At 44.6% G+C, this 18,213-nt stretch overlaps 2 protein-coding genes across 2 annotated transcripts; both read left to right on the plus strand.

Annotated features, from left to right (window-relative positions):
• The first annotated feature begins 5,283 nt into the window (after positions 1-5,283).
• Positions 5,284-11,511, plus strand: PEX26 (peroxisomal biogenesis factor 26). Its single transcript, XM_072874014.1, has 5 exons — positions 5,284-5,605; positions 6,254-6,394; positions 6,780-7,093; positions 7,965-8,111; positions 8,883-11,511. The coding sequence occupies exons 1-5, from the start codon at positions 5,433-5,435 to the stop codon at positions 8,984-8,986; spliced, it is 879 nt and encodes a 292-aa protein (XP_072730115.1). The 5' UTR covers positions 5,284-5,432; the 3' UTR covers positions 8,987-11,511.
• A 1,524-nt stretch (positions 11,512-13,035) lies between these two features.
• Positions 13,036-17,994, plus strand: LOC140657251 (tubulin alpha-2 chain). The gene is made up of 5 exons (XM_072873999.1): positions 13,036-13,370; positions 14,714-14,927; positions 15,710-15,858; positions 16,259-16,939; positions 17,701-17,994. Exons 1-5 carry the CDS (start codon positions 13,188-13,190, stop codon positions 17,992-17,994), a joined length of 1,521 nt encoding a protein of 506 aa, XP_072730100.1. The 5' UTR covers positions 13,036-13,187.
• The last annotated feature ends 219 nt before the right edge of the window (positions 17,995-18,213 follow it).

Below are 18,213 nucleotides of genomic sequence, written 5' to 3' on the forward strand. Positions count from 1 at the left end.
TACACTGCTCAAGACATTAATTTTACACAAACTATAAGCATACCTCTCAAACCAATAAGACCCTAAAATAGATCACGGGTCTTCAAAAGGAGGGGAGAAATCCTCCCCAAAAGAGAGGTGCTGCACTTTCATTGACTACATAAAAAAGCTCAGAGGCAAATTAATTAAAAAAGCAATAGCTTCTTAATTACTGTATCAAGTTTGCAGGCAAAACAGCAAGCAGGGGAGTCCTGCCCGCTGCAGTCCTCCTGCCAGAGGGGCACATGGGGGTACGCTCACCGTGAACTGCAAGACACAAAGGTTGCATCAGCAAAGAACCCCTTCCCAGTGGGTCCTCTCCCAAGGCTCAGGTGCCGCTACCATGCAACTCTGCGGCATGGCTGGCTTTCCTAAAACAACCTCTCATCACAACTTCTGTGAGCATCGCAAGACCTGGACAGGTAAGAGCCAGGACCAGCAGCCTGAGATGCAAAAGAGTTTGTTAACTTCTGCAACATCTTCTGCGATTTCCAATTCAAGATGCAGAACACGCATCGCCTGTTTGTAGCGATAATTAACAGGAGATCGCGGTAAACGTGCATTCAAAATGAGGGACAGGTGTCTGACAAACACTGAAAAAAGAAGTACTGAGAAGTTAGGAAGCGAGATTAAAAATGGAAGGAAACATTTTCTCAAATCGCCTCATTTGCCTTATGGTACAAATACTTTCAGGATTCACGCTGTGAAGCACTTCTCCCAACCATGAGAGCATGTTTTCTCTAGAAAAAGAGGAAAGGTGGAGATTAATGGATGACAACTGATTTCAGCAGGTGGGGCTCTGAGAAGAGGCATTAACTATTAGAAGGGCTTGTGACTCTAAATCAGTGAGCAAAGAGATGCTGTGCTAGGCAAACAGGATTTAATTGACCTATAGCGATGACAGGCTTTAGTATTTTCTCACAGATAATAACTGGTTGCAGAAAAGAAGATGCCTTAGGCCTTTAACCAAATTGGTCACCTTAAAGCTATGAAATGCCCCACCCAGCACTAATTATTGCTATTATAACAGTAACAATGAAATCAAAAGTAACAGCTGTTATTCTTTGACTACTGCCTTGCCAAGGCTGGTATTTTGTTTGATATGGAGCAAAGGAAGAGGTTTAATCAACTTAAAATTGTGCTTTGTTTTGGAAAGCTTTTCCCATTATCTGAGTAAAACTCAAGTTTTGACAAGTTGTGAAAGCAACTCTGTATTTCCAGTTTCCAGCGTTTGCACCTTACACAGTGTTTTGTGCATCTGTGAGGAAGGTTAAACAGGGATTTGCTCATACTCTTGTGTTACGTGATACCCCACAGTTGGACTGTGGCTGTGACTACCCCTGTAGGTGCCTTTTCTGCCTTCTTCCGTCCTCGCCTGTTGTTTATCTGGGTTTTCATGTGGCCAAAATAAGAGGCAACTGCTTTTAAACACAGTAACTAGGAACATCAGCAGGTGGCCTCAAAATCAGGTGAGTTGCCTCTTACTAGTTCTATTTTTGAAACAACAAAATAGGTTTGATTCTGTGCCACCACGCTCGGTGAGATAAGAAAGCGGAGTATCACGATCGGCCATCTGTTCAACGCACAGCCGGAAAGCATTCACCTTCACCCAACCAAGGGCTCTGAGGACCGCCTGCCAGGAGCTGGGGGAGCCCTGAATCTGGGCTAATTGAAGGGATCTGCAGCCAGCTATCTTCATATTTAATAGGGATGTACTGCTGATGGGAATTACAAGCAAATTACAGATTCCAGCATGTCATCGTCTATCCAGACCCAAACAAAAGCACGTGGTGATAAGGACAGGGCACTGCATGCTGGGGCCTGTGCTCTCCATGGACCTCACTGCTTTATTAAAGAGTTGCTGATAAGCTACGATGTACTACAAAACTCTACATCTTTCCTAGAAACTATCCTTTCCTCAGTTGTGTTTATAATGCCTTTTATAATTTCCAGCTCTTCTGTTTGTTTTTATATGGGTGTAAGAGGGTTTCTTTCTCTTCAAATCAAATCATAGGGCCTCACTGTTTCTAGCTCAAAGTCTCCCTAATGCTGCTAATCTCATATTAACAGCCTACTGACACAGAAGAGACCACAGAAAAGACTGATTGCCAGCTCTCTGGCCCCGTGACCGTGTGCTGGTCAGATCTGGATTAATACTTGAGGCGATTTACCTCAGGAGGCCTTGTTACAGGTGCCTGTAACTCTAAACTCTCCTTGAACTGCCTGGCAGGAGAGGGAGGAGAACCTCTGAATCCACAGCTGATGCAGACACAAACAAGGCCCTGCTGAAACTCACTTTTCTTTTCCTATAGAAAATCAGGATGGCAGCAAAAAAATCCTTGATTTCAGATAAAAGGCAAGGAGCTGGGCATTCAAACATCCCACCCAGGACACAAAATCCACTGCGATGCTCCCTCTTACGACCTGTCACTGGCAGCAAGTTTGCTGACTTTAGCTTTTCTCGTTACTAGAAATGGTTATCCAGGAGCACAGGCAAACACCTTGATTTCCTCCAGCATTTGTGTAGCAGAATAGCCCTGCTGTGTAGGCTAATTCAGGTACAAGAGTGACTCTTTCAGCTTTAAAAACAGTTTAAGCTGTTCACATTTAAGGAAAGATGGAAAAACAGCATCATTCCTATTTGGCAACGAGCATCCATGTGACAGTTTGGTTCAGCAGCCCAAACAGCCTCAGGCTCCTCTCCAGGGCTGGGCTGCACCTCCTACATTCTCAGCACTGTGCCATGCGGACTCTGCTGCTCCATGACCCTACATAGTAGGAGGAGGGTGCTGGGATGACGGATCAGGCTGACCAGCTGCACTTGATGTCACCCAGCAGAAGAGAGTCCACGTGGTGCATCTGGGCTGCACGAGGAATATGCCCAACTGCCAGGAAGAGAAACCGAGGCAGGAACCGATGCTGCCCGCGACCAGGTCAACCTCCAAGGCTTTGCGTGTGCCCGGGTCTGGAGCTACACCATCCCTCGTCTCCACTAAGATGATTCTGTTTTGGAATGATTTCATTTTGCTTATTAACAAGTTGCCAATAAAATAGGTAATTGTTCCTGGCCTGAAGTTAAACAATCCTGTTACTGAGTTACTATTATTTGCAGGTCAGAGAGCTGCAAGGGGTTCGGCCTTCAAGGCACCACACTGTCCCCTCTAGGAAGAGGGGTGAAGTACAAAAACATTCTACCATACCTTACAGAGAAATTAATTTTACCTATAATTATTGTTATTACAAGGCTGCTTGTTCCACCTTGGCTTCTTAAACAACCACACTGCAACTCACGGAGATCTTTGGTTTAGAGCAACTCCTACCTCTCCCTGACCCTTCCCTGCCTCTAACATAATTGCACGAGTGTTGCAGCTTGCGTATCTTTCCACAGGCCTTTATTAATAAGGAGCATCTGTAAGGAAACAGGATCTGACTCACTCTGCAGCAGCTGTTCCTGCTGCTCATTTCCCCACCTGAAACAACAGTCCCTGTTTCAAAAGTCGCCTCCATCACTGCAGCAGTCAGCTCCAACATCACCAGTGTAGTGCAGTGCTGTGCCGTCCTGTCCTTCTAAGGGACAGAATATTCCTGGCTGCCGCCCACGGAAGAAATTCTTGAACACTATCTTTGCATATTGCAAACTTACCTTGTTTTTGTGCTGTCTTGCTCCTTTTCTGAGTCTCAGTGGGGAGTATCCAGCCAGTGCGAGTCTTTTTAAAAATTGACTCCTTATCCATATTTGGGAATGTGTGCTGGGCACTAGCTGGTACGAGGCATGTTCTTCCCACAGTGCACTTTGGGACTTGTAGTTCCCAAAAAGGAATGTTGTTTTTCAAATTGCAAGCACCAAGCAACAGAAACAGAAGTCTGAAACGCCTTTACCTCTGCCTTTGCTTAGCTGCTGGGCCCTTACTTTTACAATGTTTCTGTGCTGCATTTTTGCCTTAACCAGCCTGAATCCTCCAGGAACTTCTTCCACAGTTAACGGCACAGCGTGCAAACCCCTTGGATGCACTGCTACGCCACAGCTGCTGCTGCAGAGTGCTCCTGCTGCTACCGTGAGGGGCAGGTGCATGGTCCTGCCTCCTGGAAGCAGCTACTTATAAAGAGAGATTTATGATCGAGTTTTTAATCATACTCTCCACGCTTTCTTCCCTGTTCCCAACACTGAAATGGCAAAGAAACTCCCCTTTAAAAGACATTTCACTTTTTAACACGTTCTGCGTTAGCATATTGTATTTTTGTAATTAAATAATCATAGCAGGGGGTCAGCATTACAAAATAAATAAATTCTGCCTCTCCTGCAGAGATTAATTTTTGAAGAGTTTGCACTGGCTGCCATAATTACCTTGTAACCAAGACACCCTATTGTTTTTAAAAAACAACTGAAGAAGAATGTGAATCGTTGCCTGTAGCGTACTGATGGAGACGCTGTTGTTACGCCCGAACTCCAGTTCCTTTAACGGCGTAATCTGCTTAAAACCGTGGACACGGGATGTCTGAGGAGAAGGCCCCGGAGGAGGCCCGGAGAGGAGCACACCCACCATCCCGCCCAGGAGCCTGCGGGCCAGGCTGTCCTGCTGGAGCAGCGGGGGAGCGCTCTCCCTTTGCTACCCGCCCCCAACCTCTTCGCCTGCCGCCTGGCCGCGCTGAGGAGAGCCGCAGGACCGCAGCCGTGCGGCCTCACTCCTCCGCGGCCTCCTCCGCGGTGCGCTGCTCGTCAGGGACACGCTTGGGGCTGGGCTGACACCCGGCGGCCGCGGGGGGAACAGCAGCGGCCGCTGCGGGGCTGTGACCCGCCTGCTAACGAGGGCAGCCGAAGTGGAGAGCGTTGGCTTGGCCGTTTGCCCTTGGCAGCCACACGAGTGAGAAACCGAAGGGATTTTTGGCAGGGACCGGCACCGACCGCCGGTACGGCACGGCTGAAAGCGTCGTGATCCCACAGCCTGCGGCCGCAGCTTCTCGGAGGGCCCTCGCAGACCCCGCTTTTAACCACTAATCCTCGCAGAGTCAGCTCTGCCACCGCCCCGACTGCGGGCGGGACGGCCCCCCCCGGGAAGCCAGCGCGCCGAGGAGCCGCCGCTCCTGCGCCTCGCCCCGGCGGCCGTTGGTCCCCGCTCCCTCACGCCACCGCTAGACTACATGTCCCGCCAGCCCGCGGGGCGAGGAGAAGATGTCCGCCGCGGCCGCCCTTCCGCTGCCGGGAGGTGGCGGCGCGGGGGTTCCCTCACGGCCTTCCGGGGCCGTGGGGGGCCGCGCTGCTGCCGCTGCCTGCCCAAGCGGAGCCCGGCCCAGCCCCGGGGGGGGCGGTGGCGGCGCTGGAGCCGGAGCCAGAGCCGGGCAGGCGGCGGGCTGTGGGGCGCGGAGAAGGCGGCGGCGGCAGCAGCAGCCCTCCCGCCAGCCCTCCCGCCGCCGCCATGAGGAGCGAGCCTCTGTCCTGGCCCCCGGTCTCGGCCCAGGCGGCCTCGCTGCTGGAGGAGGCAGCGGACCTGCTGGTGCTGCATCGGGACTTCGCCGCCGCCGTGGAGAGGTGTGAGGCGGGCTGCAACAGCCTGGGCCCGGGGACCGGCCCCAGCCCCGGCCCTGAGAGGTGCGAGCGGGTGCCGGGCGTGCGGAGCGGGGACAGGGCGGCGCTGGGAGGTGGCTCGGTATCGCATCAGCGTCAGGCTGGCTTCTAACTGCAGGCCGTGTCTGCCCTGTTAGTGGTTTTATTTTTTTTAATAGAGGGCTTTTTGGGTTTAATAAACTGGGGTTTTTTTCCGGGGGGGGGGTTAGGAACCTCTTAGGTTCGAATATAAATATTATCTGCGTGAATGGCAGTAGCACCGATGGTCCTTGCTGTGGTTTTGCTTAGCTTTTTCTTAATTATCTAAATTAATGGAGGATGGCCAATGTTGCTAAAATGCGAGTTAGTAACCGTTTAAAACCCGGCTTGGCTTTGGCTGCTATTTGATAATGGTCTGTCTATATTTACATCTTTCATACAAAGGAATCCGTGCGTGTTTGAGGGAAGCGAGGTGTGCCTAGGAGCATTCCTCGCGTCCTTCGAGAGATACAGACTCAGTGCGTCTTCTCGGGGGGTTGAATTTGCCTTTTTATCGGGGGAGGAAAGGGAAAGGAGTGGAAGCAGCTGCCAGAGAACTGTAGAGTACCTAGGCTAGGCTGCAGCTCACTGGAAGGGATGCAAGGGGACACATGGTTGTAAGAAGCGCTTATTTAGGCGTCTCTTCATTACCAGTTCTGCAGAAGTGAAATGCTCCCTTTGTGTTGTGGGGATTCAGGCGCTGGCTGAGATGAACCGGTGGAGAGAAGTTCTGTCTTGGGTCCTACAGTATTACCATGTCCCCGAACATCTGCCTCCAAAAGTTCTGGAGCTGTGGTGAGTTTCTGTCTGTGGCTGTCAGATTCGTAGGGCTTGCATTAGTTATGTTTAATTGCAGGCCAGACTTGAATATTGTGTGATATTTTCACTTTGCGTGGTGTGAGGATGAAAGCGGAACCTGGGACAGGCCTGTTCTCGACCTGTGTGTGCTGGAGCATGCCTGCAGGCCAGCAGATTGCTTTACGGTGATAAAGGACAAAAGGGATGATGCTGAGAAAGTAACATCAGTGGCTGCACCTATTGTCTGCCTCAGAAATCTCTCTGTGTTTCAAGTGTAGACCCTGATGCTTGCCTTCATGATAGCTGCTTGTGGGTAGTAACTGTCAGTGATCTCAGCTTTTACAAAGAGTTAGCGTTTTCTAATATTTCTCTTGTGTTTCAGTATCCTGTTATACAGCAAAGTGAGAGAGCCCCAGGTGATGTTGGAGGTTGGCAGTAGCTGGCTGAGAGACCAAACCAATAAGAGCCTCCCTGAGTATGGTTCATTGCTGGAGCTCTATCTGTTGCATGTATTGCTTCCGCTTGGCCGGTTTGAAGGGGCAGAAGAGCTTGTACGCGGCTGTGAAGTTTTTGACAGCGAGCAGCAGCTAGCATTTCTCGGGACCATTTGTGAAAGTCGATGTCAGTGGACTCAACGGGAAGAGATGCACTCGGCTGCTGAAGACCAGCAAGACGCAGCAACAGAAACTGTTTTGGGTAGGCTTTCCCTCTGTTGTTTGTGCTCCTCTTCTTTTTTATAATTTTATTTCAAGTTAGTTGATCCCTTACTAACAAAGGGTAGCAAGTATTAGCTATGTATTAAGAATATTGTCATGACAAACCAGCCATGAGGAAGTCCAGTTGTGTATTGCAGCCACGAGGAAGTCCTGTTGTGTATCACAGAAGGAAACAGAAGACTTAGTGATCCATTTGCTGACAATTACAAAGCGTATTTAGTCTCTGCCAATGTCAAGAGATGAGAATTATTTTCCAGGTTCAAAAGCACTTCAGAATAAATGGGGGGGGAGGGGGTGTTGTGGGTTTTTTGGGGGGGTGGGGTGCGGTTTTTTTGGTTTGGGTTTTTTTTTAAGGTTTTGTTTTGGTTTGGTTTGGTTTTTTTGGTTGGTTTTTGGTTTTGTTTTTTTTTTTAAAGGTACAAAAGGGAAACTAAAAGTACCTAGCAGTCCTATAAGGATACATTTTGTTGGCTCTGTGTACTCTCTGCTTCAGCTCCATTTACAGTTGAGCCCATGTAGAACAATGCATGTCTGGCATTTAAAGTACTGCTGCTCCTCCAGAACTGTAAATCATTTGATGTTATCTCCCAGGAGAGAAGCTGGCACTACTGTGGTATAAGATCATATTATACTAAAGTAGATGCCTAAAAAAAAAGGTATAATGAATTGTAGTACAAAATTGTACTGTTTCTCTGTTCCTTATTATTAAAAAAAAACCCCAACCCAACTCTCATGCAATCAAACTAAGAACAGTCTTACTTTAGTATCTTAGTTTCTTATTATCTGTATCTATGTGATTACTTTTTTTTACTTTACTTTGCCCTAACAGCCTTTCTGTTTTTGTATTCTAGGTGCTCTGTCCCAAAAGCTCTTGACCATGTTGACATTGCTACGTAGAGCACTGAGGTCCATGTCAAGCCACTTCTATTTACTTCCTTACAAAAAGTTGCTCTTGGCTACTTTTCTGCTGTACCTGGTGGTGGTGAGATTAGACCCAGGTACAGTATTAAGATTTCCAATTTTTTAAATTCCATTATGGTTACAGAGAAGGAAATAATTGCTTTTAATAGATTTGGTCTGTGTAAATGTCTGTCTTTGGGAGACACAACAACTGGGTGACTAGGAACTTAATAGTAAGTTTGTTTCTAATATTTCCAGTTGCAATCCATGTAGAAAGATGTAGCTCTACAAAAGCTGGTTTTCTGAAAACAGTTATTCCATCCTCAGTGCTTTCCAACAGACAAGGTACAGACTGTGAGAGGCAGGCTGAGCTGTCCTAGACTCAGTCTCTGCCTCAGTCAACCTGAGGTGCTACAAGGTGAATGTCTCCTGGAAGAGCGATTGCCTGACAGGCTGTCCTGTCAGGAAAGCAGAGAGTTGCCCAGGGCAGCAATGTAGTCATGCATTTGATCTGCTTATGCTGGAGTTTCACTAGTGATGGCTGCTGCTGTTGCTGAAGAATGGGCTGGTCCCATAACATAATGGTGGCAGCTGGGGCATGGAGGGGATGGGTGTTTCCCCTTCTGCTGGGTGACAGGTGCTCCATAGCTGTCTGCAAATAGTCCATTGGAAAATACTGAAGGCGGCTTGCTAGGGGTGGGAGCAGTGCCTTGGGTGAAGGTCCAAGTACTGAGCCGAACAGAAGGAAGTTAAGACAACTAGGTTTCAATTAACTTTAGCTGGGATTAGTTCTTTCTTAATATGTTTAGCATATCTTAGTTTTACCTTTTATAATGAAAGGCTCTTTTGCTTTCTGTTTTGTTCTGCAGCTTCTCCCACATCACTGCCATTCATTTACAAACTGGTCCAGCTCTTCCGACAGGCTTGGGCAGCTGTATTTTCTCCAATCCATAGGCCTCCAATTCAAGACTAAGTGTCTTCCATCACAGAACGCGTTTTTTTTCTGCTGCTGTAAAAGCGTCAGCTTGTCTTGAGGATGTTATCAGGCTCTTCAAGGACTGTTGAAATCAGTGTCCTAATTGAGATGACCACCTGTGAACTCCTGTGTGGCGATACCTTTATTTCTTCAGACAAGGAATGGTGGTGTATGAATTTCATACACCAATACTTGGTGTATGAAACCACACCAAGTGTTCCTGCTATTTTGCTTGGCTCTACAGCACCATTCTGTCCAACACCAGGGTAAAGCCACTCCTTCCGTAATATACAACTGAATAAGAATCTTCCTTTTCAAATGCTTTGCTTTGGATGTAGCTCTTGCGTGAGGGTTGTGTAGCCAGTTATGAACTATGGAAGAAGGTTTCATCCTTGCAAATGCTGGGCCATTCTCTGAACAAGTGAAATAGTGTTTCTGGAGGCATGACTGTAAAATGCAACAGAGTGCTAATAATTAGGAGAACATTCTGTTTTGCCTGAAGACATCTGAAAAGCCCAGTTCCTGCAGCATGGGATTTAGGACAAGCATGTGGAAGAAAAACACTGGAGAAAGTGAAGCCTATTGCATTTTGAAGGCTGTGGTTTCTCTTGTGACTGATGCCTCCTTATACAGACGCTCTTTATTTTAGTCATATTTAAGCCAGAAAGCCAAGGTGGTGGGCCACAAAGACTATTGTGCTGCACCTGCTCTTCTTAAATACAAATTACAGCACTTTGTGCTTGCCTGATGCATAGCAGTTCTCAGGAGCATGTGGTGGTAGCAAGGAAATAGACTTATTTTTTTAAACTATATTCTATATTATTGTCTAGTTGAACAACTGAAGTTGTTGCATTGTTTTACTCTTTCCCTGCCTCTTGCTTTGTTTATGTACATGTCAAAAAGTCTCTGTATGTCTAGAATTGCCCCCCTGCCCCCAAAATCTAAAGTCCTGGGTTACATGGGAGCCATTTAGCGATGCTCTGTCATTCAGAACAAAAGTTTATTAATAGGTAGAAAGAGATACTTCTCTGAGATCCCAAAACCTTACCCAGATCCATGGCAAGAAAATTAATTATCTTTGCAGAAGATCCGTCACCAGTCCGACCCCATTTCCAACCACTTGGGGCAGAAAGTGGAGGTTTAGGGTAGAACATGCATTTCTTCTCCATCCATCCACCTATCATTGATTGACAAAGGGTAAATTCCAAAGGAGAGAGCACTGGCCTACTTAAATATTGCTTTTACTGGAGCAAACTGTTGTGTGCTGGAGAGGACAAGTTAAAGGCAAGGAGCCTTTGTGGCAAACAAGTAGCCCACCATCCCAGCATCTGTGCCAAAAGGATGCAGGCTGACTGATGTCAGCCCAAAATACAAAATGTTGAACAAAGCAGCCTTTTCGGTGGGCAAATTCTATCCAGCACACCAAACCTGTGAAAAGTAGCCAATATAGATCCCAGTGTGGTGTCTTAACAACAGTAGTCCCCTTCAGGTTGTTCCTTTGTCTCTAGCAATAGCCATACACTGAGGTGGTGGCTATTTCTGTTTTCTTCCCACAGATAGCAGCCTGTTGGTGCCTTCAGACTGTGTGCAACCTGTTGCTTTGCTATATATGGGGACATTTTGTAAACAGTCTGCATTTTCACTGCTAAAAATAGTTCTGTGTCTATTTCTTCTTGAATTATCCCAATAGAGAAATACTCAAATATCAGTGTCAGATAAACTGGGGCAGGTCATTCATGAATGCAGTAATGACCTTGCCTAGTTGTCTCAAGAGTAAAAACCAAAACAATCCCATATCCCTCCCCAAAGTTTTTGTGTCTGCTAGGACTTTACACCAGGATAAATAGCACATAATGCTTCACCATATTAAAAAGTTATTTTTTATATACTCTGTGCACATAGGGAAGAGCTGCTCTTAATATTGCTTAGACGGTTCTTGTAATCCAGCTATAAGTGTAGTTACAACTCTGCAACCAACAGTTTATGGGAAACCAGGCAGAATAAAACACAAGCTCTGTCTGGAGTTGAGCTCTTTCAAGAAATGACTAGGTTGTGCCTACTGGCACCCTACTTTGCAAGGCCTCACTTTAAGTCCTTTGTAAGCCAGTTAATGAAATAGCAAACTTCACTCTGAAGTCAGGCCAGGTTCTCACCAAATTGCCTGTTTGGTTAACAACCATTTTTTGCTCTAGTTTTCAATTAACATTTTTAGTTAGATGGGAGAGATGCAATTTTGGAGGTTGGAACCAGTGGTCTGCGTAGGCCATACATTATGTTTAGAGTGCTCTTAAATGTCTTAGCTGCTCATTTACCAGGACTTTAACATTCAGCTTGATTTTAGGTGTGGGTTGGTAATCTTCACTTTTTTTGAGTACTACTGATTTTGCATTTGAATTGTATTTAATTCATCATGAGAGGGCAAGAAGGCAGAAACAAGCTATCGGGGTTTTTTGCAATTAATACTAGAACTGCAATATTTAATTTTCACAATAAAGTGACTACTGATTTACCTCTTTGTAGAGTTGCTTATTTGTGCTGTCATTAAGTATATGAAAACTTTGCATTTAATGTATCGATACTCTACAGTTTTCAAATAATTTCCAGAAATGTTTCACTACATGTCCTCATTGTACAGGCATATTTGAATTAAGTAGAGGACTTGTTCATTGTGAATCTGACAAGATCTAATCAACTGATGATGTTGGTAGGGTATAAGTCTGCATTTTCATAGGAGTTCAGAGAGTGGTAATTACTTTCTGTGAAAGATCCAGCATATTTTTTTTAAATATGTGTGTGAGCCAGCACAGGCAGGATGCAGGAACAACCACAAAATCATGGTTGTTCCTGATTTGTATTCCACAAAATACAAAGAGTAAATTTATTTTCGTTGCCTTGCCAACCAAGGGATCCTCAAAGCAGCACCCAGGCAGAGGCACACAAGCGGGGACACAGGCACTGCGAAGCTTGGTCCATGCTAGAGGATCACTGAACCTGCTGGTTTTGCCTGTATTTCAGGAATTCGCGCAGGTGTAATTTACCACTGTGCTTTGATCTTTCCCACAGCAGGGCAGGAATCTCAAGCATGTTTGATAGGGTGCCGTCTATCACAGGCCTATTTTATCTAAACACAGATGTCCTACTTGTCCAACACACAAGGCCAAACAACAATTAGTATGATATATGTGTTTTTCGCAGCTGCAAGTCACTTGAACGTGTTCACAATCCTCCTCGCCAATCTTCCGTTATTTTCCCACAATATGTAAGTGTCTCTGTGTACCTTGGGATGGCCAAGACCAGTACTACCAAGAATAAAGTACCTGGTATTTATCTTTAGCTGTGGTTTTCTCTGCACTCATTATATCATGGAGGGAAAAGACATAGCCGTGGGCATCTTCCTGTTTAAGCCTTGTCAGGGAGAATGTGTGTGTGTTCCATGTGTATGTGAACTTTCTGCTAGTAACTCCAGATACAAGAGCAAATGATAGTTCTGCTTTTTTGTGTTGCCATCTTCTTGCTAGATGCAAATAACTTACATTGGCTCATACTGTAGGCAGCTGAAAAGCTGAAGAACAGTTGTCTGTAATCAGACAAACAGAGGTCACAAAGATAAGGAATGGCTGGCAGAAAGATGAGGTTTGGTGCCTTAGCACCAGGAGACAAGAAGATAATCCCATGTACCTTGTCCCCAGATGGTCAAATAGTCAAGTGGAATTCCTTGCAGTTCAACCTGTTCCCCAACTCATTTCAATCAGTGGAACTTAAGCAAGTTAACTCCATGTCCACCATTCATCTACAGTCGCCTTTGTCAGAAAGACACCATTTAAAAATGATGCTACCTTTTGAAAGTGTAAATTAAGAAATTCTGAAATGGTTAATAATATTTTAAAAGAGTTATCAGTAGCATATCCATGAGTTGTTACAGTTTTAAGGAAACAAACCAGTTATTTGTGAAGACACTCTGTATGTGTTAAAATTCTGGTTACTAATACCAGTTGTAATTGTTTTATTTTGTGTTTTGTTTTTTTTTTTAAACCAAGGTTTAGCTTGGCGAATTAACTGGGAAGACTTGCTTGAGAACGGACTTTAGGGCTGGGTCCTGTACGTGGGTGAAAGCAGGCTGCTGGTGTTACAGCTGAGCGGGGCTGGGTCCTGTACATGGGTGAAAGCAGGCTGCTGGTGTTACAGCTGAGCGGGTGGAATGGGACGGTTGCCTGGGAGAGATTATGACCTCTCCTGCCTACACTGTGACGCTGCAGGGCCCCTGCCAGCGAGATGTGGATGCCCTGCCACCTTGCACCAGGCTGCTTATACAACAGTAGAAACATCAGTAACCAAAGCTGCTGCTACCAATCAAGAAAGGAAGCACGCAGGAGAAACCATGGTAAGAAAAGAATCAGATTATTTTATGAGATAATGAGCAATGAGTTTGGCTTTCTGTTTCCCCCTACTCTGGTCAAGATATGAGTGAAGATGGGAAGGTTGAAGTGACTTTTTTTGCTTCATTTTGTGGGCAACAAATGCTACTCACAGTGTACAAACTATTGTATTAGCTTCTCAGTAAACAGAGTCCAGTATGTACAGCTACATTTGTATTAATAAATTTATTATAAGGGAAGTCATATGCAGAAAAAGAAGGATAGGGTTGGAACTTATTTTTCCTTTTTGGGTAGAAGCTACTTTGGATGTACTTTGAATACAGTACGTTTAACCCTTTATTAATGGCCTTTTCCTACTAGCTTGTGAGTATTAAAATTAAGAGCAAAGAAATGTGGACATTTCCCTAGATACTCCATAAGACTGGATGGGAATCATCTGCCAAAAGATTCATATTCAAATATACCATGTCCAACAAGAGTGTTTTTGAGAGAACCCTTTAAATTCACAGTACCTGGGAGTCTGCATAGCAATCTACAGAAGGAGACAGGCTTCTTTTTCCTTTAGCATATGATACTATATTATTTTGTGTTTCAGATTTCTGTTATTAAACTATGTGCATGACACAGTAATAAACACTTTAGAAACTGGTCATTGACTGAACAGCCATGATTACAGAAGTGTATGTATGAGAAGGATTTCTCAGGAGTTTAGTCTAACATGTAAAGAGTACCAAGTCCTCTTGAGTATCAAGTTAACGCTTCACATGTTAAATTGAATTAAAAGTACCCAGAGAATGGGCTGAAACAATCAGTGGTTGAAATTAATTAAGGTACTAAAGGCACTTTAATTCTAGTTCCTTTAATTTCTACAAACCTGTTTTCCACCTGTCCAACACACATGTTCAACAGAAGGTTGAGAGATCAGAACATACTTCATTCCCTTTGCTTTATCTATATACCAATAAGGCAGCATAGCTGTGTCTTGTCCTGGATAACTGGACTTGGCTCATATTCCTTAGCTGGAACCTACTGTTGTTTATTTTGTGTACCTATACACAGTTTTTCTATCTGTATGGGCTTATGTGCACTTACACGTAGATCCCATGTACTGTACACCATGTGTAGGCATGGCTGCAGATCTCTAGCTGTTGTGATTATTGTTTCTTTCTACACACAGCAAAATATTTTTCTTCCTATTTGTAAATGTCGGAATATTTTCCATTAATTCCAGTCTTGTGGAAAATTTTGTAATCATTTGATTGATTTGGGGTTTCAGGTAAGATCAGCTTATAGATTTTTAGGATATTCACTGGTTCTTCTCACCATTTCCCTTGTCGTCCCCTTTCAGCGTGAGTGCATCTCTGTTCACATTGGCCAAGCCGGAGTTCAAATTGGCAATGCATGTTGGGAACTCTTCTGTCTGGAGCATGGCATTCAGCCAAATGGCACCTTCATCGACCAGCCCAGCAATGATGACTCTTTTGCCACATTCTTCAGAGAGACAAGCTCTAGAAAATACGTGCCCCGGGCTATTATGGTGGACTTGGAGCAAACTGTAATAGGTCAGTATAGAACTAATCTTGGAAAATAGAAATGAATTAACTCTTCTGGTGCCAAAGTTCAGACCACTGAATAGCAGGACAATGCCCTTACCATTAGGGATGATCCCAACATGCAGGCAAAACGGACAGATTTTAAGTTTTTAATACCAGGTATTACTAAAACCTCTGTTATTCTCAACAAAAAGATGAAAACTGGACAGCATTTTGTCATGGGTGCTCTACTAATAATTAATAAAATCAGAAGTTTACTATTGTTTAAACTTCCACTGGTTATGAGTACAATTTAGCTTTCTTAAAGAAATTCCTTTCTGGTCTTTTTTTGTGGTGGTATTTTTCCTTTGCTAACTGATGGAAAATGCTTTCCTCACATTCAGATGTAAGAGGGGAGCATGAAGAATCAGACAACAGAAGTGCCCTGCCAGGGGAAACCACTGTTTTACTCTTGCAAATCTCTTTTTCGAGTCATTCCACTGAAGGTTCTGATGGATCTTCATCTGATCAGTATATAGAGCTGAAATTTTACCACAGCATGGCACAGCCCTCATTTGATAAATGAATTCATTTGTATAACACAGCAACTTACACTTGGAGCAGAGTCCACTTCTTTTTTTTCAAAACTGAGAACATCTCAGATGATACTCCTCACCTCTGTACTTTGTTTTTCAACATACAGATCTTCCATACCATTTTCTGCCAACATAAAATGCTCCATTTGTTTTGCAAACATTGTCAGCCTTTGTGAATTATCTCTTCCAAGCTTATGCTTTTTCTTTCTTGTTCAGATGAAGTGCGGACTGGCACCTATCGGCAGCTTTTCCATCCAGAACAGCTGATCACAGGAAAGGAAGATGCAGCAAATAATTATGCACGTGGCCACTACTCTGTTGGCAAAGACAAAATTGACATGGCATTAGATCGTATCCGCAAGCTGGTATGCACTATTACATTGGAAGCAAGACCTTAGGAGGGTGGGAAGGGAAATAAACACCACATACATTTTTTTTAAATGGCTCTTGTTTTGCTTTTATTATTGCCATTCACTCAGAACAGAGAAATGCAGGTCCCAGATGTCCCATCTTAGTTTTCATATGAATGGAAGACTTAAATGGAAAACCTCAAATATTGCTATAGCATTATTACTGTAAGAAAAAAAATCAGTATCACTCTATTGATACTCTTACCTGAGATTTACAAGGGGAAACAATGAGAATTTTCTGGGAAAACTGCTGACTTCTGTGCTGTGCACTGGGTGTGGGTGTTGCTGTCTTTATTTGAGGGTGTAATTTAAAGATATGTTCACTTATTCTTTCACTTTTCCTGTTGGCTTTCAGGCTGACGCCTGTTCTGGGCTGCAAGGATTCCTGATCTTCCACAGCTTTGGTGGAGGTACCGGCTCTGGCTTTACCTCCTTACTCATGGAACGCCTCTCCATTGAATATGGAAAGAAGTCCAAACTGGAGTTTGCCATCTACCCAGCCCCTCAGGTCTCCACCGCTGTGGTGGAGCCCTACAATTCCATCCTGACCACGCACACCACCCTGGAGCACTCGGACTGTGCCTTCATGGTGGATAATGAGGCCATCTATGATATCTGCCGCCAAAACCTGGACATCGAGTGCCCCACTTACACTAACCTCAACCGCCTCATCAGCCAGATCGTCTCCTCCATCACCACCTCGCTGCGCTTTGACGGTGCCCTCAACGTGGATCTGACGGAGTTCCAGACAAACCTGGTGCCCTACCCGCGCATCCACTTCCCCTTAGTGACCTACGCTCCCATCATCTCCTCTGACAGAGCATATCATGAGCAGCTCTCGGTGGCTGAAATCACCAGCTCCTGCTTTGAGCCCAACAACCAGATGGTGAAGTGTGACCCAAGACATGGGAAGTACATGGCCTGCTGCATGCTCTACCGTGGCGACGTAGTTCCCAAAGACGTTAATGTAGCAATTGCTGCCATCAAGACCAACAGGTCCCTCCAGTTTGTTGACTGGTGTCCAACAGGCTTCAAGGTGAGTAGGGCTGCCATGAACTTCTCTTTAAAGTTTAAAAGGCAAGTTCAGTCTAGTGGAAAACTTGTACTTAAAGTTTTATATCTTGCATGTTTCCCACTTCTGAGAAGAAGGAACATAAGAAAGATGCATGTGTATAAAATGTGCCCTTTCTCCTTTGGACATCCCATTGACATAGACTCCTAAATATTTAAACAAATGGAAGCATATACAGTATTTCTATATTCAGTAACAGGAGAATGTCAATGCTATAAGACTTTAAACTTAAAGAAATTGCATTTTAGAAGAAAGATCAAGGTAAGGCTTACACTCTGAAGACACTGAGACACTTGAGAGTGTCATTCATGAAATTTAAACAACCAAACCAACCAGACAAAAAACCACCAAAAGTTATCAATAATATATTATTGGCAAATGAAACATTTCTACAACATCTCTGCAAAGAGATTTTTTTTTCATTGTCCCCAATTTTTCCATTCATACTGACATATTTTTGTAAGTTTTTCTTCATTTAGAGTCCAGTTCTGGTTGGTCTCCCCCCCCCTTTTTTTTTTCTTGAGTGAGGGTAAAGAATTGACTTGTGCACAAAAAAGTAGCTTGAATGACATTAGACTTAACACTGCTGTGATTTGGGTTTTTCTCTACCTCTTTTCCTCCCCCCACTAATGGTTTTACAAGTTTCTTACCCTGTTTATTGTCTAATGTTGTCCCTTTTCTCATAACTCTTTTTATTCCTCCATCTTTTCTATTGTTATTTGCAGGTTGGGATCAACTATCAGCCTCCTACAGTTACACCAGGAGGAGACCTAGCCCAAGTTCAGCGAGCAGTCTGCATGCTGAGCAACACCACGGCCATTGCAGATGCCTGGGCAAGGCTTGACCACAAGTTTGATCTGATGTATGCCAAGAGAGCTTTTGTGCACTGGTATGTTAATGAAGGCATGGAGGAAGGAGAATTTGCAGAGGCCCGAGAAGACCTGTCTGCTCTGGAGAAGGACTATGAAGAAGTCGGAACTGACTCATTTGAAGAAGAAAATGAGGGAGAGGAATCTTAAAATTCACTCTGCCCTTTTCTGTGCATAAGATTGTCTCTATGTCTCTTTTTTTCATGTGGCTGCATTTCTGCTTGTCTCACACACAGCAAGTCCATTGCTGTCTTAGTAGACTATAAACAGGATGAGTTCTCCACTATGAGATCACAAGACAGTAAATGCAGGATATATGACCAGCTAATCATTAGTCACTTTGCCTCAGAGGGTGACAGGCTTCCTATC

This window comes from Ciconia boyciana, chromosome 1 (genome assembly GCF_034638445.1).
Source record: "Ciconia boyciana chromosome 1, ASM3463844v1, whole genome shotgun sequence".
Classification (NCBI taxonomy): Eukaryota; Metazoa; Chordata; class Aves; order Ciconiiformes; family Ciconiidae; genus Ciconia; species Ciconia boyciana.